Source organism: Engraulis encrasicolus, chromosome 19, assembly GCF_034702125.1.
Source record: "Engraulis encrasicolus isolate BLACKSEA-1 chromosome 19, IST_EnEncr_1.0, whole genome shotgun sequence".
In the NCBI taxonomy this organism is placed as follows: domain Eukaryota; kingdom Metazoa; phylum Chordata; class Actinopteri; order Clupeiformes; family Engraulidae; genus Engraulis; species Engraulis encrasicolus.
In genome coordinates, this window is record NC_085875.1 from 32546816 (window position 1) to 32573829 (window position 27014).

General features: G+C 45.5%; 1 protein-coding gene across 1 annotated transcript in view; it reads right to left on the reverse strand.

Annotated features, from left to right (window-relative positions):
- mboat2a (membrane bound O-acyltransferase domain containing 2a) overlaps positions 1-27014 on the reverse strand; it is a 99077-nt gene that overhangs the window by 39544 nt on the left and 32519 nt on the right. The window contains exons 2-3 of the mRNA XM_063184135.1: positions 14777-14922; positions 5953-6030 (exon numbers count right to left, since the gene is read on the reverse strand). Coding sequence (XP_063040205.1) covers positions 5953-6030; positions 14777-14922 — 224 coding nt within the window. The remainder of the gene's footprint in view (positions 1-5952; positions 6031-14776; positions 14923-27014) is intronic.

The following is a 27014-nucleotide window of genomic DNA, read 5'->3' on the forward strand; positions in this document are numbered from 1 at the left end:
GAGAAGAGAAGAGAAGAGAAGAGAAGAGAAGAGAAGAGGAGAGGAGAGGAGAGGAGAGGAGGAGGAATGGAGTTTGGGTAAGAGAACAAGGGGCATGTGGGTGTAGTTTAGGCAGGAGGAGAGGAGGGCAAATGAGTGAGAAGAAATTTAGGCAGGAGGAGAGGAGAGGAGGAGGAGGAGGAAGAGGAGGAGTGGAGGAGAAGGAGTGGAGGTGGGTAAGTGAACAAGGGGCTTGTGGGTGTAGTTTAGGCAGGAGGGGAGGGGAAGAGAAGAGAAGAGAAGAAAAGAGAAGAGAAGAGAAGAGAAGAGAAGAGAAGAGAAGAGAAGAGAAGAGAAGAGAAGAGAAGAGAAGAGAAGAGAAGAGAAGGAGTGGAGGTGGGTACGTGAAGAAGGGGATGAGGTGCTTGTGGGTGTGTAGTTTGGGCAGGAAGAGAGGAGGCCCCCTCGCTCTGAGCTCTGAGCCAGCTGGATTGGGGCCCAGGGTTCCCTCCCGCTGAAGACAAGCTGGAGAGAGAGGTGTTAACTCTTTAGCCTCCTCTTCCTTTCCGCTTTGCAGGAAACAGGTCACTCATCAAGAACATCATCCTCTAATGACACCGGCATTCAGGGCCGCTGCTAAGGTTTTGGAGGCCCTAAGCATAACTGGTCAAGAGGCCCCCCTCATAATTAAAAAAAAATTCAGTCAATCTCAATTTAGGAGGCCCCAATTTTGGGGGCGAAGTGGTTGAGGCCCTAAGCGCTCTGCTTACGCTGCTTATGCCTTGCGGCGGCCCTGCCGTCATTCCTGAGGAGGAGGATGAGGAGGTTACCCTGGGTGGCTTTTCAAAAGTTTTTTTTATCCATCTCTTATTCTCTCTATCGCTGGCTTTCTCTCTTGTGCAATCTCTGGCTCTGCTCCCTCTCTTTCTCTCTCCCTCTCTCTTTCTCTCTCCACCTTTTGTTTCATGTCTGTCGTTCCCTCTCATATCCCCCCCCTCTCTCAGCACAATAGGGACACTTCAAAAACATGCTTGGTGCCTTTAATCAGTGTGCGAGAGAGAGAGAGAGAGAGAGAGAGAGAGAGAGAGAGAGAGAGAGAGAGAGAGAGAGAGAGAGAGAGAGGCGCTCTGGGCAGCTGCCAGGTCAGACTGGCTAATAAAAACGGACCTGGCTGACCCTCTTTTCTTCTCTCTCTCTCTCTCGCTCTCTCTCTCCTCTCTCTCTCCTCTCTCTCTCCTCTCTCTCTCTATCCTCTCTCTCTCTCTCCTCTCTCTCTCTCTCTCTCTCTCTCTCTCTCTCTCTCTCTCTCTCTCTCTCTCTCTCTCTCTCTCTCTCTCTCCTCTCTCTCTCCTCTCTCTCTCCTCTCTCTCTCCTCTCTCTCTCACACACACACACTTGTGCACTACTATTCCCTCTCTTCTTTTATGCAATCCTGCTGCCCCCCTGGGTGCTGCGCTATGCTCCCTGGTCTAATAGAGGAGTGAGGCTACCTCTGAGAGCACCATCTCACACATACACATACACACACACGCCACACACGCCACACTCGCGCACACACACGCGAGCACACACGCGAGCACACACACACGTGCACGCACACACAGGCACACACAAGCACACACACACCTGCCCCCATTCCCCACTGAGATGAGATGGAATAGATGGGCCTACACAGCCAATAGAGTTTACCTGTGGACAAAGTCCCACTCCAATATTGTAATTAAAAACAATAATAGTAAAAGGATATCTAAGGTACTGATATTATACTATATTTTCCTCCACACTGCCTTACAGGACATAAATCATCTAAAAAACAAAACAAAAAAACAAAGTCATCAACCTTAACCCCTTAACGCAGCACTAAGGCTCTCTGTAATGTCACAGCAATGTGTTATGATGTAGTTAAGCATGTTCAGCAAGTGAATAGGGTCGCCGGCAACCCCTGCTGCAGTAAGAGGCTACACTTCTGATATGTTTTTAAGAAACTAACCCCATCCCTACCTCTGCTCCCAACAACATGACAGCACCCAAAGGCCTGCACAGCACATTTGTTCCTAGGGCATCAGCAGCAGTATGGCCGGGGCCTTTCTGTTCCACTGGGCCCACCTGGGTGTCAGTCTGTTTGGGGGGGTCTTTTCTCTGCTGCATCCCCACAGATGGAAGTGAAGTGAAGTGAAGTGAGCAGCTGCTGCTGTCTCAATGGCTCCTAACCAACCCCCCAAACCTCCCCACAGCCCCGCTCCCTTCATCCTTTCACCCCCACCCTCCGCCTTCATATCTGGGCAGGCATGCTGAATAACCACAAAAGTACTTGCACTCTCAACTCTCAATGCAATATGCACTCATGCACGCACGCAGACACACATGCACGCACAGAGACATATGCACACACAGACATATGCACACACATGTGCACAAAGACACATGTCCACAAAGACACATGTGCACACGTACATTATGCACACACACACACACACACACACACACACACACACACACACACACACACACACACACACACACACACACACACACACACACACACACACACACACACACACACACGCACGCACGCACGCGCACGCACACACACACACACACGCACACGCAATGCACGCAAGGACATACAGGCACACACACACTCACAAAACAGTACTGCACAAACACACAAGTGCATAAACTCACATACTCTCGCACACACCTAAAAACCTGCTTGTTCAGTGCACACACATACAGTACACACACAGCAGGCACACATGAGTGCACACACAGACTTTACGGGATAAAGACTTTGGACTTGCCCTAGTCAAAGGTCTTACTGAAGATGGGAGAGGGTACAGAAAAGGCTCTGCTCACTCAGCAGAGATCCAGTTTAAGGTCGAGCAGTTTTGCCCCCCTTTTTGACACCATAATTACAGCGGTTATGCTAATCTGACATGTCCCCTGTGACCCCCCCCACGAAGGCTTTGCCCGGGCTTTACCTGTGATACATTACTTGAGTCTTTCACACTTTGAACCAGGCCTTTTATGAAACGAATGAAGACTTTGGCCAGGACTCTGTGAGAGAACCTCCTAGTCTCAGGTACAGTTTAGTGTACTACAGTACATATGGAGGGTCAGCCCTGCATGTTGTAACCCATCGATGCCTAAAGCACCTGCAAAAAACGCCTGCTGAATGCCTAAGACCTTGTTGGGAAAGTTGCCCTCAGCCTATAAAACCTAAATATCTTAGCCTCTGATACACATGAAAACATGACATAAGTTGCATTTAAATCCCACCCTCATCTTGCATTAGAATGTGCTCATTCAGCTGTAACATACCCAGATTTTTATTTAAAAATCTAAAATCTTAAGAGCCTGAATGCAGCGTATGTGTCAAAAGGCACCAAAGGTCAAACAACATACTATACTCATCAGGCTAAAATGGGTTAAAAGACGTGCAATAAAACTAAATTGAAGTGAATGAAGCAAAATGCTTGTTTGAGAAAAATGTGTAGACAAATCAAAAACAAAACCCCAAATGACATTCTGTCATTACCAAGTACCCAACACTGTTTTAAGAGGTGTGATAACACTAAACGTAAATGAATTAAACAAAATGGTTGTTTGAGAAATGTAAACGCTAGTGTCAAAATTAAATCCTGAATGGGTTTATGTCAGTATCAAGTAGAAAATAATGTGTGTAGTAGGCCTACTTCATTGCAAGTCTTTATGTGTGATTAAACTGTAAGTGAATGTACTGTACACATACCAGAGAGCTCCATTAAGCTTTGTTTATTTAAGTGTAGAGTTTCAGCTCTTGACACACTTCCTCAGAGAGAAACAGAGCATTATTAGTACTGCCCTCTGAAACCCATGTGCTTGCAAGGTCACCATGTGCGTTAGGCCACATTCCACTCTGTGGCAGCTGAGACACACGAAAGCTGAAAGCCCAACTCGGAAACTCCAACTCCCATTGTTATTGTGACACAGCACTCCACAGCACACAAGTGTTCACTGCACACTGCACAAAACGAAGTTGCATTTATGCCTCACCCGTGCAAGGGGGCAGTCCCCAATGGCTACCCAAGGGAGCAGTGTGGCGGGACGGTATACTCAGGGTACCTCAGTCATGGAGGAGGATGGGGGAGAGCACTGATTCCCTACCAACCTGGAGGGTCGGGAGTCGAACCGGCAACCTTTGGGCTACAAGTCTGACGCCCTAACAGCTTACCCATGCTTACACCTGCAGATGTGTATACGGTTCCACTTCATAGGGCACATGAGTGATGTGGATCCACTTCCCCATTATTACTGTTACACTGTTTATTCCTGCACAGAGTTCACAGAGGACTCATCCACCCATATACGGGTTACCCAGTAGTCAAAACGCTATAAACACCCTCACTCCATACTTCACCATGTGTCACTTTAAATAAACACTTCAAATATTCAACGGAAGTATCTCCCTCCCAGAGAAACATGCAAAGGAGAAACCCCAGGCCATCCAAATGTTTGTGAGTGTCATGTTGGTTGCAATGTAGCATGCAGGGCTCTCATTAACACCAGCCAACTGGACAAAGGCTGGTGAAAATTCAGTTTGGTCGGTAGAAATGAATACTTGCTAGCCACTTTGACCCGTTAGAAAGTGTTTGGCTAGTAAGATTAACATCTACTAGCCATTTTGGCTGGTGATTTCAAAAGTTAATTTAGAGCCCTGGCAGCATGGCTTCAGCATGGCTTAAGTTTGTGTTCTTGTTTGTATGAGGTCTAAATGAGAGGACTCTGTTCAGAGGCAGTATCCACAGTACCTCTGTTGAGTACACCAACTAGAGTAGATGCACTTTTAGTCTCATGGGAAAAGGGAAGAGAGATTATTGTCAACGTCTTATTTATATGTTTAGTTAAACTGCACATTGGAGATTGGTCAAATGCAATTTCGAACTTCTGTGCTAACTCTGTTACATAGATTTTTGACAATAAAGTACAATTGACTTGACTTGAAAAGCAGAGTATAAATTGAAAGAGGTACATTCCTGGAAGACATTAGTGTGTGTGTGTGTGTGTGTGTGTGTGTGTGTGTGTGTGTGTGTGTGTGTGTGTGTGTGTGTGTGTGTGTGTGTGTGTGTGTGTGTGTGTGTGTGTGTGTGTGTGTGTGTGTGTGTGTGTGATCACTGTCAATTTGATGCATCCTTCATGTCGCAGGCCTCAACACACATTCAAAAGAGCAACCGACTGCAAGAGATCTGTCAGTCAGGCACCCTACAGACAAGTCTGTTTCAAGTTTGCATCGAGGCAAAAACAAACACTTGATGGGGCCCATCATCACTCAGCAAGGAAAGAGCAATTAGGCATCGACCTGTAAAGCCGTCTTATCAGTCATTAGGACAGGCCTGGCGGAGAAATAGGGCCCAGGCACTTTTGGCTGAAAGGTGCCCCTCATAATTAGTAACATAAAACTGATGCACCAGTGGGCCCTGCACCCTCGTGGGCCCCTATTTTCAGATTATTTTTTTTTACATTTATCAAAATAGGGGACCACGAGGGTGCGGGGCCCACTGGCAAATGCCTGCTATGCCAGATGGACAGTCCTACCCTGTCAATCACTATCGAGGAATACAACTTGGAGGATTTCGATCAGAAAGGCAGCGGCTTTCTGTTGAAACAGCGAGGCACTTCAACGTCCATCGATTTGTCAACAAGCTTAAAGCCACTCTAAGCACAGTAGGAATATTGCCAAAACCAGACAGCAAAGCCAAAATATTGATACACAATCTGTCCAGAGATAAGAGTTGGCAGGTAGAACTACTGCTCTCTCCGAGAAATTAATACATCAGTCAAATGCTGCCTTGATACCTGGTGACATTTTATGACCATTAATTGACTATTTCCTCCAAACAACCTTTGATATACAGTATGGGATGCAGTGAAAGCTTGTGTGATTGGTTGGATTACGGGTCAGACAAAACAAAATGATAAGAGTGGGACACTCACTTGTGCATGTGCTCCAGACCCGCGAAGATCATGATGCCATAGGTGACACCACTCTGGACCAGGAAATGTAAGGCATACCTGCAAAACAAATGAAAAAAATGTATAGAGTTAACAGGTGTACTCATAAGCTGAAATAAATGCACCTTATGCATGACAGACAATACCTTGCAATACCTTATATCAGTGGTTCTCAAACTTTGCTTTGAACAAAAGCCCTCTGGAGCTCATCATAAGCCTGCCAACACCCCTTTGAACTCATCATAAGCCTCCTAACAAACCGATAGCATGGTCTCTACTGGTTACACAACTGTGCCGATCAATTTCCAGAAAGTTCCTTCCCCACCGATATCAACACCAGTGGCACCAAGCGTTTTATCAGTCCTCCTCATTAGTGGCGCCCATATCTCTCTATAACCTGTTGAACGGTCCTTAACCTGGCAATGCCCAGATAACCGCAATGAAATTGAACCCTTACGCAACAACAGTAAGTCATAAAACATGTCTGGCACTAACCCTAAGTACACTCACATCCTCAACCATGGAACACTCCTGTCCTACCCAGGGCCTTATCTCTGATCAGCGATTGGTGATTTGGCGAGACAAACAGAAGCTCTAACAACAACCACAATGTGTAAGAAAGGTGAAGAGGACATGAAGGGCAACGCTGTGGCTCCAGAGGCAAGCAGAGTGGTGGGATAAGAGGCAAAATGTGAAAGGAATACATTCAAACCCCGCCCCATCCAAAATGCATACATACACACACACACACACACACACACACACACACACACATGAGGACACACAAACACACACATATGTGCAGACTCACATACATGGACACACACACACACACACACACACACATGCGGACACACACACATGCGGACACATGCGCACACACGTGTGCGGACACACGTGAATACACACACGCAGACACACACATATGCGGATACACACATGCGTGCGCACGCACACGCAGACACACGCACACACACACACACACGCACACACACACACACGCACACACACACACGCACACACACACACACGCACACACACATGACGCAAGAGGGTCATATTCTCAGTGTTTTCTCCCATTCCATTCATTTTAAGTTCTGGAACAAGGGTGATGAAAGCATCCTGTTCTTGCTTCAATACATACTTTGAAAGTCTGTATGTATCCGAAGGTCAGATGCGGAGAAAATGAATGGATTCGTCCGGACAAGAGGAACTGCCTGAAGGTTTTTTTTTTTTTTAAATCTTCCCCAATTCCACAAAAACGAGTTACTATAGGCAACTAGATTTAGCATTGTGTATGTACATGATCAGGTTTAACTTTGTGTGTGCATGTGAAGGTCAAACATAGCGAAAATAAATCGATTCATCTGGACATGAGCTTCAAGCAACCGCACAAAGGATTTCATTTGATTTTTTTCAAGGTGAGTTGCCATGGGCAACTAAGTATCATCCTTAATGGTGCCATGTCATGTGATGGATAGATACACCCAGCATTATGCAATAGTCGATTGGGGTGTGTAATATGAGAGGCCAAACAGGTGAGGGTTGAACTGAAAAATGGTGGACAGAAAGGCTTTCAACAAGCTTGCACAAATACAACTACATCATCCAAATACAACAGCTTTGTCAGGAGCACAGCAGCAGCTTATTTGATACTACACTGCAATACTACTATTTGCTACTATACTGCAAGTGTTTCCTATCAATCTCTTATGTACCTAGCCAGCTGCAGTAGTGATGATGAGTGACCATGACGAGTTTGAAGAGAATTCCAGAATCTCAGAGCAGGATAAACCTCCTGAAATAAAGATCTCTTGAAATAAAACCGTGCGTGCAGTCACCTGTTTTGACATGCAAGTCCGCATTAGAAAACTATTCATTATATATAAATAAAAACGAACCTCCATCTGATTATTTGCTCTTTACAAATGACAATAGACACAATTGGACAGGTGTCCAGTGGTGGGGGGGAGGGGGGGGGCAGGGGAACGGGAAACATAACAGGATGTTCCGCAGCTAGCTCCTGCATGTCGACAACAAGCTGAAAACCCAGAGGGAGGGAATGTAAGCCACAAGAGAAACTGAGGCAGACGCGTCCTAAAAATATACCACCATTTGTATTGTAAATCCCCCTGAAAAAAAGTTACTCTTCCTTAGAAGGAGGGAGGACTAAGGTGTATGTGTGTATGTGTGTAGGTGTGTAGGTGTGTAGGTGTGTGTATGTGTGTAGGTATGTGTATGAGCTAGGGGGAAGGTAGAGAAAGGGAGACAGAGAGCAAGAAAGTGGAACACAGAAATATATATAAAAAAAGAGAGAGACGGAGAGAAAGGGAAACAAAAACTTACACATTTGCCTGTGCACGTGTGTGCATGTGTGCATGTGTGCGTGTGTGCATGTGTGCGTGTGTGCATGTGTGCGTGCGTGCGTGTGTGTGCGAACGTGTGTGTGTCTGCGTGCGTGCTGTGATGCCATGTCATGAGAGACAGTGAGAAAGAGGGTAACAAAAACATGCACATTTACATGTGCACATGCGTGCGTGCGTGTGTCCATGCGTGCGTGCGTGCGGTGTTGTGATGCCATGCCATCACGGGGGTTTCATATCCACCCGACCCGGGCAGCTTTAATCCCCTCTGCCCATATTGCGCTTCCCTGCCTCTGTGGTTTAATTGAGCGTGCAACATGCTCTCATTCAAACCCACCATCCCCTTTTGTCCCGGGGCTGGGCTGCAGATGCACACGGCAGGGTTGGGGTTGGGGTTGGGGTTGGTGGGCCCCAATTTCGCTGAGCAAACCCACCCAGGCCCACAGGACACTGAATCACAACTTTTATCCTACAGCAGGAACACTAGGGGCTTACAATAGGCACTCAAGCATGTCTACCTCAGCAAGAGTGGTGCTAGCAGAAAAAATAGTCTAAGGGGAACCTGTGAGCACACAACAATACCTTCCTACTAGCGAAAACAAGAAGAATATTGCCAAGCTCAAAACCACTTCTTCACGGTTTTCAATGATGCACATTATTTACCAAGAGGAGGCATGAAGACGCAAGCACCATTGTGTAACTATTTCAAGAAACTAGAAATTATTCACGACAACATGACTCTTATTTGAATGTTGTTCCTCAAGACGTGATTGGCATCACACACATCCTCAAGACCATTGATTCTCAAATTGTGGTCCGGGCACCACTGGTGGTCCGCGATAGAGCTCAGGTGGTCCACGAGTGGATTTCTACTTTTCCAAGACAAGCCTGCAGTAGGCTATATTTGTCACATAATTACAAAGCTAAACATAGCTGAAGTCATATTTTCACCACAATGAGACAGGCTTGTGAATAAAAGTAAGTGATCTGCAGCGAAATTCGCAGTGTCAAATTAGCACCTGTCATATGTCAATTCAGTTGACAGGTGGCCCCTGAACATTTTTGGGGGACAAAGTGGTCCTTGCCGTGAAAAAGTTTGAGAAACACTGCTCTAGACCTGCTCTTGTGCTTGTGACTTGAGTAGTGCGTTGTCACAAGACTTTTTAGGAAGTTAATGATAAACAGCAACATTTCCGCGCAGCCCTTGCGCTCATTGTCCTACCTCACCATGACCAGCCAAAACCTACAACTACAAAAAACAACAAATGAGCAGACATGCAGCTGGTAACTGATGCAACTGGAAACTGATGCAACTTCTGTAACAAGATTTTGTCTAATTTCAAACTGCCTCGAGAAACCCCAGTCAACTTTGGGTGCTTAAAACAAGGTCAATTCTTGTTTCTACATTCATCAGGCCACTACCAAGCACACTGCACACACGGTTCTGCCAGAGCGAGAGCCATACAGCTGGTGTATGGGTTCCCTTGGGGATCTCCTTAGGACTGAGTAGAGGTGGGCGATATGGCACAAAAACGGTTCTGTAATATAAAATCTCGATTTGTGTTTTTTTTTTCCATCACAATTTTCCATTAAAAAAAAAACTCTGGCAATCTTGGGCTACAAACCTTTCTGGGCAGATTTGAATGAATATTCGCAAATTTTGCAACATTAAACAATTTAAAATGGGAAGGTTTTCTGTAGGCTAATCCCCTTTTCACACAACTTTAATATGAGTGCAGAACGAATTTTTCCCTCACTGAAGTGTTATTTCATATGTGCATCATGGTCCTCACTGCAGGCAGATGCCACTGCTACCTTGGGTGCTACTGTAGCCTGGACAGTACTGCCCTACAAAGGCAAAGTGCAGTAACTATGATGGCATTGAAACTGAGAAAAAAAACCTTCAAAGCCTTGGTATTAAATTGCAACGTAGCAATATCTCTAAAACGGGACACATTTGGACCATAAGGCGTTCACACGATAATGGTGTAATGAAGACCATTTTCAGTCTAAACTCAGTTTTGACCAAATCTGTAGTTACTGCACTTTGATTTGTAGGGCAGAGTAGGGTGGAATACTTGGATCTCATCAGTGAAACCGATAGCTCAGAGGTCCGGAGGTAATTTACTGTCATTTCAACTCGACATTCCAAGAAGATAGTGAAAACAAAATGAGTTAAAATATGATCTCTGCAGCTCAATTTACGCTTCATCTAAAAGTAACATGGTGTAACATAATAACGCTGCTGCACACACCCTAGTCCTAAACTAACGCTATAGAGTGTGTGAGCACATGATGTTACATTTTGCAACAAATAAAAGGTCCTGCACACTGTCCATATTTGCATTATTTGCATGTTTAGTTGTGACGTTTTGGTCAACATGCCATCATCAGGCAACTTTACCTAGCCATATTTACCAAGGATAAGCTGCCTGATGAAAGCGAAGTGAAAGTGAAAGCCCAACTGGGAACTCCAACTCCCATTGTCATTCTGACACAGCACTCCTGATGACAATGATGGTCTTGACAAAAAATAGTGCAATTGAACATTGCAATTGAGGAAAGTTAGTGGGACATTTCTTTGTAACATGGACCCTCTAGATCTTTAACACTCCTGACCAAATGTGGTGTGCATGGAACCTTCACAAACGTATTGCTAGAATTTGCAGCAATACTTTGAGAGGATTCCATGCACACCACTTTTGTTGCACTGTTGCTTATGATGAAGATGCACTGTGCAGTACAGTGATCGTAACAAAAATTCATGTGATGTTCCATTACCCTGATGGACTTGGTGCAGCTGCACAACAGCACACAGTTCCTACCAGGCATAAGATACTGAATCAGCAACATTTAAAAAGTGAAAGCCCAACTGTGTAACGCCAACTCCCCTTGTCATTGTGACAGAGCAAGCCACAGCACACAAGTGAACACTGCATACTACACACAAAGAAATTGCATTTATGCCTCACCCGTGCAAGAAATGGAGGAGGATGGGGGAGAGCACTGATTAATTACTCCCCCCACCAACCTGGCGGGTCAGGAGTCGAACTGGCAACCTTTAGGCTACAAGTCTTACCCATGACTGCCCAATACATTTGTACATTTACATAAAGGCATGTAGCCTCTCCAGATCCAAAATTCAATAAGCATTGGTTGTTTCGCAGACCATTTTCAAAAGAACTATTTTGGGTCCACTACAACGGCTGCTATGTGCCACAGTTGTAAAGCCACTGTACCTAGGCTCATGTGTAATGACAAGGTCAAAGGTCACGTGTGTTTGTGACATTCAGCACAGCCTGGAGTCCTTTCGAACCATCACACGTGTCGCCATGACTTGGATTCAGACGAAGGACAGCGGCCATTGCAACGGAATTCGAGGTGTCTGCTTTCCAGGCATAAATTTATCACACAGTCATGTTTCCAGATTACATCTGACTAATAAATCACGCCTGGGAAAAGGGGAAGAGAAGAGACAACGTCAGCCTCAAGTAGGGCAGAGGTAGGGAGAGTGAGGGAGAGAGAGAGAGAGAGAGAGAGAGAGAGAGAGAGAGAGAGAGAGAGAGAGAGAGAGAGAGAGAGAGAGAGAGAGAGAGAGAGAGAGACAGAGACAGAGACAGAGAGAGAGAGAGAGAGACAGAGACAGAGACGCAGAGAGAGAGACAGAGGGAGACAGAGAGAGAGAGTTAGAGAGAGAGAGAGAGAGAGATTTAGAGAGAGAGAGATTTAGAGAGAGAGAGAGAGAGAGAGAGAGAGAGAGAGAGAGAGAGAGAGAGAGAGAGAGAGAGAGAGAGAGAGAGAGAGAGAGAGAGAGAGAGAGAGAGAGAGAGAGAGAGAGAAGGAGAAAGAGAAATAGAAACAGGCAGATGGGACTAGTGTTCCAGCAGCAGTGGTGGAGCAGTGGGAGGAGAGGAGAGGAGAGGAGGATGTCAGGGGCACGATGATGGATGGGCTAACCAGGTGTGCCACAGCACAGCCAGCTACAGGAGGAGGAGTGGAGGAGGAGTGGAGGAGGAAGAGGATGAGGAAGAGGAGGAGGGGAGGTGGAGGAGGAGGGGTGGAGTAGGAGTGGAGGAGGAGGGGTGGAGGAGGAGGAGGTGGAGTGTAGGAGGTGGAGTGGAGGAGGAGGAAGAGGAGGAGGTGGAGGTGGAGGAGTGGAGGAAGAGGAAAGGAGGAGGAGTGGAGGAGGAGGCGGGCCGGACTATTGGCAATCAGCGTCCATCATCCCAAAGCTGTTGTTGGTCTCCCCTGCTCCAGTGTGTCCACTCCAACTTACACACTCCCACTCTCTAACCATCTGCCATAAGTTACTCAGGGAGAGGAGAGGAGAGGAGAGGAGAGGAGAGGAGGGGAGAGGAGAGGAGAGGAGAGGAGAGGAGAGGAGAGAGAAGATTCTAGCAAAGGGTAGAAGAAGGTAAAAGGTTAGAGGATATGAAGTAAAAGCATGAAGGGAAGATGACAGCAAAAAAGAGAGGAGAGTAGATGATAGAGGGATAGAGATGAGGAGAGAAGAAATGAGAGTAGATGATAGAGGGATAGAGATGAGGAGAGAAGAAATGAGAGGAGAGTAGCGAGAGGACGGGAGGATGAGAGGAGAGGATAGAGGGATAGAGATGAGGAGAGAAGAAATGAGAGGAGAGTAGCGAGGGGACGGGAGGATGAAAGGAGAGGATAGAGAGATAGAGATGAGGAGAGAAGAAATGAGCGGAGAGTAGCAAGGGGACTGGAGGATGAGAGGAGAGGATAGAGAGATAGAGATGAGGAGAGAAGAAATGAGAGGAGAGTAGCGAGGGGACTGGAGGATGAGAGGATGGGAGAATGTGGGTCACTGTGGACTGTGTCATGCTTCCTCTGCAGTGACCAAGCGCCTGTGGGGATCTGGATCCTGAATTACCCATGTTACAAGGGTCGCTACAGAACCGTGCTATATGAAATGGCACCTTTACTCAATGTGATCTTTTGAAATCCCTCTTGGCTAACATGCCTCATTTGCGCTCCTTGAGAAAGTGATACCATTTTTATAGCTTGTTAGCAGCATTGTAAATTCCTACATTTGCATTTATTACTTTAAATTGCAACCCGAAGGACAGGTCACCACCTCCTCAGTCACTGTGGCCAAAATAAAAAAAAAGATTTCTTAAAACCAGATTTCTTAAAAATCACTTCTGAATCAATGAATCAATCCATTGTAAATATACTGTTGGCCCATAGAGAACACTCCTATTCCTTCTACAGTAAACAATATCAGCAGTCAGTGAGCAACCAACTGCACCTGAAACTCGGTGAGTTGCAGTCAGAACTGTTGTCATGTGGCCCTCTGAATATGGCAACGAAAAATGTTTTTATTAAAAGGGACACTGTGCAGGAAATGGTCAAAAAAGGTACTGCAACTATGCTGCTGATTGAGACTGGGCTGCCTATTGCCAAATTTGATCTTTACATGAAAGTTTACTAAGTAATGAATAAATATTTTCTAGTATAGTCCAAGTAGAGTCTTTTTTGCTGCTATTTTTGGAAATTCAAAATGGCTGACCATGGAGAAGACCCCCCTTTTCATGTATGAAAATTGCAACTTTTCCAGTCATAATGAATACTTAGAATTTGATGGTGGTTGTAAGTATTCATGAAAAAGGTAACATTAGTGAATGGGCAGCATGAATTCTGGAAATAAACAACAAAAATCTCACACAGTGTCCCTTTAAAGGTGCCCATCCCTGGTCTACAGCACACACTTTATATTTTACAGGAAAACATTGACAAACGGATTTGGTGTTTTGCATCTTACTACGAGACATCCTATCCTATCACATAGTCAAACGAGGCAAAATTGCTGCGCCTCTAGTGTTTCCCACATACTCTGAATGTGATCTTTTGAGAGGTGATGGCAGCATGCCAAGATACTGTACAGTGGCCTGTAAGCTCCTTTACAGACACCCATTTAATTGGATATCAATTACACACACACACACACACACACACACACACACACACACACACACACACACACACACACACACACACACACACACACACACACACACACACACACACACACACACACACACACACACACACACACCACCCCCTGTGCCTCCACCCACCTACACACAACCACACACAGACACAAACACAAATACTGTACTCTCTCTCTCACACATGGATGCACAGAAACAGAGAAACATAGAGAGAGAGAGAGAGAGAGAGAGAGAGAGAGAGAGAGAGAGAGAGAGAGAGAGAGAGAGAGAGAGAGAGAGAGAGAGAGAGAGAGAGACAGAGACAGAGACAGAGACAGAGACAGAGACAGAGACAGAGACAGAGACAGACATGCACAGGCACAAGCACACACACACAGAAACGTGCAAACCCACACACACACAGACACACAGCTTGTGTCCCCAATGGACCTGTGTGGTGGCCACTGTGACAGAGAGGGATCTGCTTACCAGCCGAAACAGAAGAGGGCCAGGTAGAAGCCCAGGAGGGTGGCCACCACGTGCCTGACGAAGGGGCTGGTCTTACTGGGGTGCAGGTACAGCCGGAACCACAGAGCCATCAGCAGGGCCGACAGCTGGCACACTACGAAGTTCACCTGGGACAAGACAGACAGAGAAAGATGCTGAAGTCACATACAGTAGATACAGATACAGTGGGCAGCCGTGGCCTAGTGGTTAAGGAGATGGGCTTTGGATCAGATGATTGTAGGTTCAAATCCCACCCTTACCACTCCCCACCACACTCCATGGCTGAGGTGCCCTTGAGCAAGGCACCTACCCTCACACTGCTCCAGGGACTGTAACCAATATCCTGTGCTTAAAATAAGTCTGAGTCGCTTTGGATAAAAACGCATCAGCTGTATAATGTGTAATGTAATGTAATAAAAGGTCAGATACAGCAGCAACAAAAATGAAGATGGAGAAAGGAAGGGATTTACAACAAGTTGCCATACTGTGTATGTAATATGTAAAATCTTTTTCCACAAGTCTATACAGGGTGAAGAGATGACATACTAAGAAGTTCACCTGGGGAAGACACAGATGGAGAAATAGAGAAAGATGCTTAGGTCAGATACAGTAGCAACAATACCCGTGAAGTACTCCCAAGTACTGTTGCGGTTTGACAAAGGAAGGGGTTTACAAAGTTGGCGTCTTGTAATGCGTCTTGAAAATCTTTTCCCACAAGCCTGTACTGGATGAAAAGCTGACACACTACGAAGTTCACCTGGGAGACAGACCGATCGACCGACGCTCAGGTCAGACATCGACACCAACAATCACAAAACTAATCCAGGTGCTGTTTCAGGAAAGGACATGTAAATTGGTTGGGAAGGTCAGCGGTTTGAAACAGATAGGATACCACAATTCTAGATTGAGAAGAGAGGACAAGAGAGGCCTAAAAAATATCAAACCATCTGTAGACCCTTTTCACCTTTCCTGACAACCGATTGTCAAGGGAGGTGAAAGGAGTCGATTTGTGGTTTTGAGCCTTGTCACAAAGCTTCTTAAACGGTGTGGTAAGGTGATTTTAAAAAAGCCATTGTGGATGTGATGTGGTTTTATTTGGCCTTTCCTACTTGTGGTGAAGTGCTTCTGTGATAACTCTAACCTTACACTTGACAAATATTTTCAACACAGTGACAAAAACCTACGCAGACGTAGACTTTTTTCCCGAATACGCCGTTATAGTATCACTGGGGAACCAAAGCACCACCGCAGCAGCTATCGGTGATGAATGATAACTCCTCTGATATTTACCTCGCTCCGCTCCTTCGCACCTCCCCAAGAGTAAACACGGCCCAGAATGCAAACACGCCTTTCTCCGGCCCGCCAGATAAGTGTGTGTGGCTCATGCCCAGGGCTGGACTGGCCATCTGGCATACCGGGCAATTCACGGTGGGCCCTGCACCCTCGTGAGCACCTCTGAAAATAGGGGCCCACAAGGGTGCGGTGCCCACCAATGAGTCAGTTCTGCACCTCTAATTATGAGGGGCCCCTTTAAGCCACAAGTGCCCGGGCCCTATTTCTCCCCCAGCACAGGCCTGCCCAAGCTGCATTGATGGACGATGCCTTTGGACTGACTGGCCAGATGACACACCCCCTTCCTCCTTCTCCACTCTCAATTCTCGATTTTGTGTTGACAAAGACTGGATTGCAAACAACTAAAAGTCTTCATGCTTTTAACTCACGCTTTTTACTCATTCGTCTTCGGGGAGCTTGAGTATAGTAAGAACAGGTAGGATGATAATCTACACAACAAGCCCATGGTACCAGACACCAGAGTTTATTTTCAGAAGGCGTGCTCAGTGCTCACTTGAAACGGTTGGAAAAAACTACCTTTGGAAATTAAACAAAAGTCTGTAACCCTTTTACTCAGAGTTTAACCACTTAAGTTACACCTCCATATTTGTACTAAGTGAAGGCACACAACAACCAAGCAAACATGTCAATAGTGTCAAGTGTTTTTTCCAGTCTTGCCTGTCTAGCAAATAGCCATCAAGTTTCATTTTTACAACTTTTCATTTATTGGTTTCCATCAAGGTCGCAAGTGAATTTTAAAGTACTCTTGGGAAACGTCCTTCTCTTCCTTTAACCAAGTAGTAAATCTTTATTCATGTGGTTCCTACAGTAAATTAAGATGCTTATACGACTTCATTAACTAACTTAAATATAGAAGGTAAATCAAACCATGTATTTGTATTGCTCCCAGTGAAGGGGAAGTGGCTACCACAAGTAGATATGTGGCAACCACAGAGAAGTGAAAGTGAAAAGGCAAGAAAGCAGCCAGATATTGACAACATTTGAGTTTTATTTTAAAACAGCTTGAAAATACCAAGTCATAACTTGAAAAAAGATGGCCCTGCCGTGGCCTAACAATAAGGCACTGGGTTACTATGCAGGCGAGTTCGATTCAGAGTTTGATTCCGGCCCGGGTCATTTGACGATCCTTTCTCATCTCTGTCTCCCCGCTCATTTCCTGTCATCTCCTCCACGGTCTTGTCAAAAATAAAAGGTATAAAAAGAAAAAAAACCTTGAAAAAATCCAAACAAACACACAATTTCAAATTGTAACAGTGAGAAGGTAGTGAGAATCACCTTCTCACACCCCCACAAGTGCCTTACCAAAAACGACTACCCTTGTATCTTCTGCCTTTATAGCCATGGGTTTCAGAACTGACCTCATATCTACAGTATGTCGGCTATGCTATAATCTACCACTGTAGAGATGGGGAGGAGATAGAGGGGATAAGCCAAGCCATCATGCTAAAACCGCCACTGCTGATGACCCAGTAGATATGGCACCTGCGGCAAATATGATGAGATACAGTATCTGAGCAAAGGAAAAGTAAAAGTAAAGGTTGTAGACTAAGGGTCATTGACCTCATCACCCCTGTACTCAATTCCACTAAGCTGGCTAAGTCAGAGTGGGGGGTGGGTGGGTGGCATACAACAACGCAAGTGATCCATGCATACACAAACTGTGACGCTCGGACCAACATCTGTGGACGAGACATGCCCCTTTCCATTACCTAATGTGTGGCTTAAACAGGCGTGGAAAGAGGCTTTTGTGTCATTATGCAGATTGGCGAGGCTATGTAGGCAGCTTGATGAGGCTTGAGCCATATCAGTTGGGGAGTGTGTTTACTCGCTGGGGAGTGACAAGTTCATAGATAATGGCTGATCTTTCCATGTGCGATGCCGACCGTGTACGTGTGTGGTACACAGTGTTGCCAGATGTACAATAATTATCGTATTTGGACCATAGTTCTGTCCACTTTGTCCTCTGTACAATCAGAAAAACATGATGGACGATAATTTTAGAGTTGTCATTCAGTTCATTTAGATGCCTAGTATCAACAATTTGAGTCTTGTACGATAATTTCCTCCCAAAAAGCCCCCAAAAATGATCATTTTGAGGTTTTGGTTCGATAATTCAGCATTTTCCATCTGGCAACACTGGTGGTAGGCCTACAGTATGTGTGCTTACTTGCCTCCCTGTGATTTCAACACTTCCATATCTTTCCAAGCAATGACTGAGGTCATGTTACAGCCAGAAAGGCTAACCATTTCTCAAAGCCACACCTATTCCGAGTTACCAGAAAGTGCCTCAGAAGCCAGAATACTTGATGGCGTCAGTGGAAAGGAAACGGCAGATAACGAGAAGCACAGAACTGTCCTAGAACTATGTACTGTATACTGTTATGACCATAAAGTCAGCCCTATGGATGGAAATTACCACACACACACACACAGTACATGCAGTACATAAAGACAAAGGGCAATGCCTGGAGAGTCAGACAACACTGAGCTCCCTGTAGTCTTCGAGAAACCCAGCTGATCTGAAATATCAGCGGATACAATCATGATCATCTTTGCCATGTTCTCTCTCTGCATGATCTCAAATACAGGAGGAGGGATAGTATGCTCAAAGTTTGGGTTAGAGACTATGCACTTTTGGCTCGCATCCTGCCACCCTCCCCCAAACACCTCCACTGAGCATCTGTTATTCATAACCTTCTGCGACACTCCCAACAACCAGGGCTGCAGAGTCAGACAGCCATTTCACCCTCCATTTCCCCTCTCACCGGCTCCCTCTGACCCACTCCACCCCCACCCCGCCACCTGCTATCGCCCAAGCCAGCCAAAAGCCCTTCCATCGCTTCCCTTCCCCGAAGGAAACGTACCGTACAGCAAGGCATCCGGCCCTTAGGCAATTAGGAAAGGCGAAGAATCTGAAATTCTTCCAACATTCCAACTCGACAACCCAGTGTGGCATAACAGCAACAGAGGTTGTGCGTAATCTTTCTTTGGACCTATTGGGCTTTCAGGATTCTGTACTTTGTACCAGCATACTTGGCTGACACTGTACATAAATGAAGCCATGAAGCCATGGGTGATATGAAATTGATGTTGAAGGTGAAGATTGTGTACATCCCAGGAAAAGGTGCAGGACAAAGGCTGACTGTAGTTTTCAGAGTGAGGAGTCCATCAGAATCTGATGAAGACTGTTGAAGTCGAAACGTAATCCAGCCATGAAATAAGAAAACAATAAAAAGGATTTCAAGTGTGCGGACTCCCCACTCTGACATGAAAATGATGCAATGATTCCTGAAACCCCATGGTCACCAATCACTCTTGAGAAGCATACTGGGTTTGGAGACGGTAGGCTATGTGGTTAATGGTTGCATTAGAAGCCAGTTCCTGCCCCTAATGCTCTACCAGCTAATGTGTCCACACCACAAATCAGAGCACTGGGGAACGGGAAAAAATTGGTTCCCAACGAGACCCAAGGATAACAGATTATTTTTCTAAGCGAACTAATGTTTTGTTGACAAAGCAATGGCCTCTAAAAATGACATGTCATTGTCTCACATAATGGTGAACATCGGCATGGACAAGCACTGCGCTTTCCATTGCCAGTGGCGCAGCAATTGGCTTCAGCAGTTGAGCTGGCATGTCTGAAAAACGGCCATTGTATTTTGCTTATGCATGAACAGTTTTGAGAGCAGAGGAGTTTAAACAAAGGCACGTCACTGGTTCTTTTGTCTGGCACGCCTACACTAGATTGGCATTGTGGAACACTAGTACCAGGACAATGGAAGAGTGGGGCAAGAGGCCGCACGTGACAGACAAGTGAAATTAGCTCAAGGTAAGACAACAACACTACCAACACTGTCACTAGTTCACGCCTAATAACGGCATTGTGACATCATGATTTAACGGTTCGGTTGCTAAACGATTTTAACCGATGCCATTATAAAAAATTCATACAGAGACATCAAGTAAGCTTATATTTTTGTTTGTCTGCTCGATCCAACGCTAACTCCAACATTAGCGTGGCAAAACTGCTAGAGCCTGATTGCATGAAAGCCTCACTTGGGCAGTACGCAGGGTATAACTGGATTTAAAAGCATAAAATACCCCAGAAGTAGATAATGGAATCTGACAAAATCCCTAGTCTTGCTTTCAAAGACTTTTGTTGTATAAGTTTGTTTGGACGTTAGCATGTCTGTATACAACAGAGCGTGGCATCCTTACATGCCGGACTTTATGCAATGCCATGTCTACATCATAACAAAGAAAGTCCTGGTGGTGGTGAACTTTGCATGTCATGTACAGCATGTTAGAGCTTGACCTATTTATTAAATAACATCTAATTGCACCAGATTTTAATCAGAATATCCCATGGTGTTGTTCTGATGTTGGTAAACGTGCTTAAATTCATGCATGATGTACAACTGGGGAAAGCTTTCAGATCTCAGCAGGGCATCAACAACGTACAAACACCCTGCACTGCTCTGCACAAAAAACACTTATGATGGGGCCAAGGGTCTTTAAGTGTGAAGAGTACACTGAGGCTACTCGATAATGTGAGGTTGGAAAAGCTATGGAGAAAAGCCAAGAATGAAAAAAGAGGTAGTCAGACATTGCACATCCTACGTACAGCAATAACAAAGAAACAGACAGAAATTGAAGAAAGACGAGTGAATCAGCACTCTGTGTGATGAGGCATATGATGAGATGATGAGAAAAAGAACAACAACAACACAAAAAGACACATTCCACTCAGAAAGAAAAGGCAATTGCTTAACTGTGTCCCTGAGCAAACTAAAGTGGAGTGGAGTGCCGAAGCAAACGGTGACTGCCTTGCCGTGCGGTGCGACGCCAGCCGATGACTCAGGAAGCCAAACATAGCATATAGCGCCACTCATCGCTTGCCGTGTTTTCCTTCCCCGCTGCTGGCATGTTCTTGTCCTCGGAGCAGGTGGCCAGGTGGGGAGCGAGCACCCGCAGCGCAGAGATATATAAATGAAGCTGGCAGCTTTGGCCGGGCCCAGGACAAAGTCATCTGGAAGGCCCATCCCAGCCCCATAGATACAATGTAATGAGGACCCAATTCTGGACCCCCTCTCGCCCTGGGCCCAGAGAAAACTGTCCCCTTTGTCCCCTCTTGTCGGCACCCGCCCGCGGAGATATGAATGAAGCTGGCAGCCTGTACTGCTGCGCACCTGAGTCCTCGTGAGCTCCTGAGACCCTGAGCCTGTACTGTGTACTGGGCTTGGCACCGCGCAAGGAGGACTTAACAGGGGAAAGTCTGCTCGGGGCCGTGCTGAGCCGGTGTGTGTGTGTGTGCGTGTGTGCGTGCGTGTGTGCGTGTGTGCGTGTGTGCGCGTGTGTGCGTGTGTGTGTGTGTGCGTGTGCGCGTGCGAAGGAGAAAGTGAGGAAAAATGTGATGAAGAAAGACAGTGATAAAGAAGGAGTGTGATGAAAACAAAGAGAGAGCAAAAGAAGAGGAAAAAAGTGAGAGCGAACATTTGTGAGCTGTGCATTGTGTGTGCTCATGTGTGTGACATTGGTGTGGAGCGATGACGCCACTAAGGACCAAGGCTATATATAACCCAGCACCACTGTGAGCAATCATTCATCCCAGCACCCTCAGCTGCCTGAGGTTCACTTCTCCACTTACTGCCAGCCCCACACATTGTCAAGACCTTTATGCCAAAGCATGCTGTATACCACTGTTTCTCAACGGGGGCGCCGGGGTGCCCTAGGGGGCGTTGAGGGGGATACAGCTGAGTGGGGGCGAGGCTTAGCTTTTGGGGCCATTAGTCTATTTTATTTTTCAATACCGAGGGGGGCGTTGGCAGGCTTATGATGAGGTCAAGGGGGCGTTGGGAGGCTTATGATGAGGTCAAGGGGGCGTTTGTTTCAAAAAGGTTGAGAACCATAAGCATCTTAGATTCATGCCAATGACAATGTATGCAGTTGATCACAGACAGCCTCAAGAGCTTAACTTCATATCATAATACGTAATTTGTTAGCATCACAGTGTACAGCTTAATCTCCCACATCCCTTATATTTCATATCATATTGCTACGAGATCAATAAAAGGTCCCCTCTACTAGGATGAAAGAGGATGATTCTTTCCCAATTTTTTCTTCAGTAGTATTTTTGCCAAACGACTAAATGTTGCTAAATAGAAGTTTAATGGCCTCTGTTGTTTAGCACACTAATTTCGCTGGTGAGACGTGGAAGAAGTTAAGGTTTGACCATAAAGATCAAATGAAGGTGCATTTCTTCACTTCACACTTCTATGCATGTGCATGGACACACTCCCCAGGCGTCCTTCATATAATACGTCACGTCCTGCTTTATTAGAGCAGTGAAAAAACATTCCACTCAGCAGGATGTCATGGTTCGATGTCTAAAATAACTGAGCCAGTCTATCAAACAAACCTTAGCAGAGGCCAAACCTGCCAAGCTTAGACAACAGCAGGACTTCAAAAAATAACACTTGAGGTTCTATACCAGTTTTTTTTTCGCACAAATTATCTAGATCGCACTACCTTGGTGGAGAAAGCATTACTGGGTGTATTTCACTCTGGATGCCTACTGCAAAACATTTGTTTCACTTGACCTTTGTATTTCACTTTACAACAGTGAGACCGAACAGAGGCCGAACATGTATAGTAATGTATAGTCTTGCACAGGTGTCACCAACGTTGTGCCCGCGGGCGCCAGGTAGCCCTCCAGGAGCTTCTGAGGTGCCCACCAAGGATGTTAATAAACAGTGACGACTACCAGATTTTAGTCACAGTTAATGCTTTTCTTGATTTAAATATGAGATTATTTATTCTTTATAACCTATAAACAAATTATCATCATTCAATAATAGTGTGATTTGGGAATGATGTCAAGGATTTTGAACAAAAGTAGCCCTCGGGTAGTCCTCAGAAGCCCTTGGGTAGCCCTTGGTAGCCCTCAGACCTAGAAAGGTTGGGCACCCCTGGTCTTGCACATACGCCACTAAACCCATTCAAATTCTGCTCTTGTATGTGTGTGTGAGTATACCAGTATGTGTGAGTGATTCTAATAGTGTGAGTGTATAACTATACTAGTGTTTGTGAGATGGAATACTAATGTATGTGCGCAAGTATACTAGTATGTGTGAGAGAAAATACCATTGTGTGTAAGAGAGTATACTGGTATGTGTGAGAGATAATATGCATGTGTGTGAGAGAGTATAGTATTGTGTGTGAGAGAGAATACTAGTGTGTATGAGAGGGTATAGTAGAATGTGTGAGAGAGTATGTGTACGTGTGAGAGAATACTAATCTGTGTGAGAGAGAATACTTGTATCTGTGAAAGAGAATACTGGTGTGTATGCGAGAGTGTACTTGTGTGTCTGAGAGAAAATACTAACCACACACACACACACACACACACACACACACACACACACACACACACACACACACACACACACACACACACACACACACACACACACACACACACACACACACACACACACACACACACACACACACACACACACACACACACACACGCTGTTGAGGGTTTGGAAATGAGACACGGAACGGAAAACACAACACAAAGTGTTTAGTTTTCACTAAAACCCAATTTGGATGTGTTTCCTGTGTTGAGCGAGAGAGGTGGGATTGGGAAGTGTGTCTGGCTGCAGTTTGTTAGCCCTGCTCGTGATTCACTCTGTCAGAAGGTAATGTGATGTGCTGCGGTGAGGGGAAAAGGTGTTTAAATCGTGAAACTATTTCTCATTTCTCATTCGCGGTGCGCCCACCTGCAGGTTTGGTGAGGATTGGTGAGAGAGCGAGTGTGAAAGAGAGAGAGAGAGAGAGAGAGAGAGAGAGAGAGAGAGAGAGAGAGAGAGAGAGAGAGAGAGAGAGAGAGGTGTGAGGAGAATAGAAGGATAACAGCAGTAGACTGGAGAAGGAGAAGAAGGATACGGAAACAACTGACAAAGAGAGAGAGAGAGAGAGAGAGAGAGAGAGAGAGAGAGAGAGAGAGAGAGAGAGAGAGAGAGAGAGAGAGAGAGAGACGGCCAGACAGACAGAGAAAAAGACAGACAAACAAAAAGACAAAAAGACAGACAGACAGAGGGCAAAAGAGAGAGAGGCAGAGAGACAGAGATTGTCAAATCTCTGAAAAAAAACCGACTGGCAGCAGCATTACACTGAGCTGCCTGCAGAGCAAAGCTGGTCCAAGATTTACAAGGTGCTATGAGGACACTGCCTTCAACTCAGACCGTTTATTTACAATTCACACAGTCAGCATGAAAAAGACCAGCCCGAAATAGCCCTTCCCTGTTCAACATTGTTACTGGTCTTTACCTTTCATGCGTTGTTGACTTTATTCAAAGCCATACCATGAACAAACACACATCCTGGGCCCTTACAGCCACTCCAATGGGTACATTCCCATATGCGACCTTGCGTCCTCTACTTGTGCTTGTGGCCTTGTACCAGGAAGTAATATGTTGTGATGGCATCACTGGCAACAGCATTATATTTCAATATCTCGCAAAAGCTCAATTGTAAAGTAATTTTCTCATTTTCAAACAGGATGGTAAATGAAGAACAGTCCCCCCAAAAATTGTTTTGTCTTCTCCACGGAGCAAAACGTGAGGCCACAACCACAAGTGGAGGACGCAAGGTTACATATTGGAAGGCACACTTAGTCATCTGCTGCAGACTATACGCACTGAAACATGAACACTTAAGTGCACAAGTGCAAAATTTGAGATCCAGCATCAGTCTTTATGCTGTCGGATTCAGTCCAGCTGCGACTGTTATCAATTTCCTCCGGACGAGCACAAACAATGCAAGCCTTGATGCCTGAAGGTGTCCCACACGTGGCAGTACGAGTGAGGGTTCTTCTTTGAGGAGTACCATCACAAATAGGCCCATGTGATTAGAATTTTTCTCATTATGATGTCATAAGAACTTTTCGAGATTTTGAACACAGACTTTTATGGGAGTTGTAATAGGCCTAGTTTTCGAGTAAAATTCTAGTAGAACTGGGGGAAAATCCTTACTCCTCAAAGGGTTAACAAAATCAGTCCTATAATATACTGATCGCTCTCCCTTGGTGAAACATTGTCATCAGCACAGACACACAGACACACACAAAAACAATGCAAGTCTTTGACGCCTGAACGTGTCATACTCGTGGCAGCACGAGTGAGGGCTCTTAACAAGATCAGTCCTATTTCACGTCTTCACGTGAAATTTTACAAGGTCACTAAAACCGTCATCCAGAGGAGTCTAGGCTGGGAGGCAGACGACAAAAGAGCATTGTGAAGGAGAAAGGTCATCAGGCCCTGCCGTGGCCAAACGGTAGGGCACTCGCCTGCCATGCGGCTGACCCGGGTTCGATTACCGGCCCGGGTCCTTTGCTGACCCCTCCCCGTCTCTCTCCCAATACGCTTCCTGTCCGCCCCTTACACAGTGTCCTATCAAATAAAGTAGAAAAAGACCCGGGAAGACCCCCAAAAAAATATTTTTCTTAAAAAAGAAAGAGAAAGGTCATCAATGAGCTTTCAAACAAGGGAAACTAATTTCTCTCAAAAATGGCACCTTTTATAATGGGTAATGGGTTTTAGGGGAAACTCATTTACAAGCATGTGGAATAGTCAGAAAGCCTGTTGTCATTGGCTAAAATAAGAGCTTTGTGAAAAAGGAGAGGTTATGAATGAGCATTTAAACCATGGATAATAATATTTGGGTAAAAAAATGCACATTGGTTTTAAGGAAAGTTGATTAAACGCATGAAACCATGAAGTCATGACTAACTGTTGCACGAAAAGTGGGCTAAGAACTGATAGTTACTGTGGTAACCATTCATGATATGAATGAGAATGTTGGCATGTAGCCTAAATAAGGCCCTACATTCTGAAATGATGTTTTCAGTTTTTCTTTTGCTTAAGCCTTCAAATTCTAGAGTGTAGTCAATTGTAAGGCCATTACTGTCCTTAAGCAAACTTTCCTGCCCTGATGCCAACTGAATGATAATATACGGGAGACAGCCAGGGAAGAGGAGACGGGTGGCAAAAAAAATAAAATAAGTCAGACAATCGAATGTGATGTGGAATGATTGAGGAAAGCAGGGAAAAGTAAGTGTTGGGGAGGCACAAATGATGAAAAATTAAGTCATGCTGAGAGGGAGAGACTGAGAGGTGCGATGGACAGAAAGCAATAGAGATGGAGTTGGAGGGAGGGTGGAGGACAGGGTGGAGTGCAGAGAGAGAGAGAGAGAACGGGGGGGGGGGAGAGACAGCAGAAGAGTTACTGAGAAATGGCAAAGAAGAGAGAACAGATGAAGGAGTGAGAGAGTTAGAGACTTAGTGAGGAGTGTTAGTGAGAGAGTTGAAGAGTTAAAGGGAGAGTGTTAGTCAGAGAGAGAGTTTAGAGAGTTAGTGAGGAGTGTGACTGGTGGCAGTGTAGTGGGCCTGCATGTGGGGATGTGGTGGCTGTGGCAGTCTGACCTAACTGGAGGAGAGAGAGTTCTCATTCACATTCACATTCACATTCACATTCAGACTCTCATTCCTGCAGCCTTACAGCATCCTCAGGGCTGACTAGCTACTTCCACCAGACCTGCTTAGCACTCCTCACCTCAGGAGGAAAAGAGGAGAGAGAGAGAGAGAGAGAGAGAGAGAGAGAGAGAGAGAGAGAGAGAGAGAGAGAGAGAGAGAGAGAGAGAGAGAGAGAGAGCGAGAGAGCGAGAGAGCGAGAGAGAGGATGCAACACCATCCTCTGCAGCTTATTACTTCACAGAGCTAATCTCTAACAGCGCGCACACACACAGACAGACACAGACAGACAGACAGACAGACAGACAGACAGACAGACAGACAGACAGACA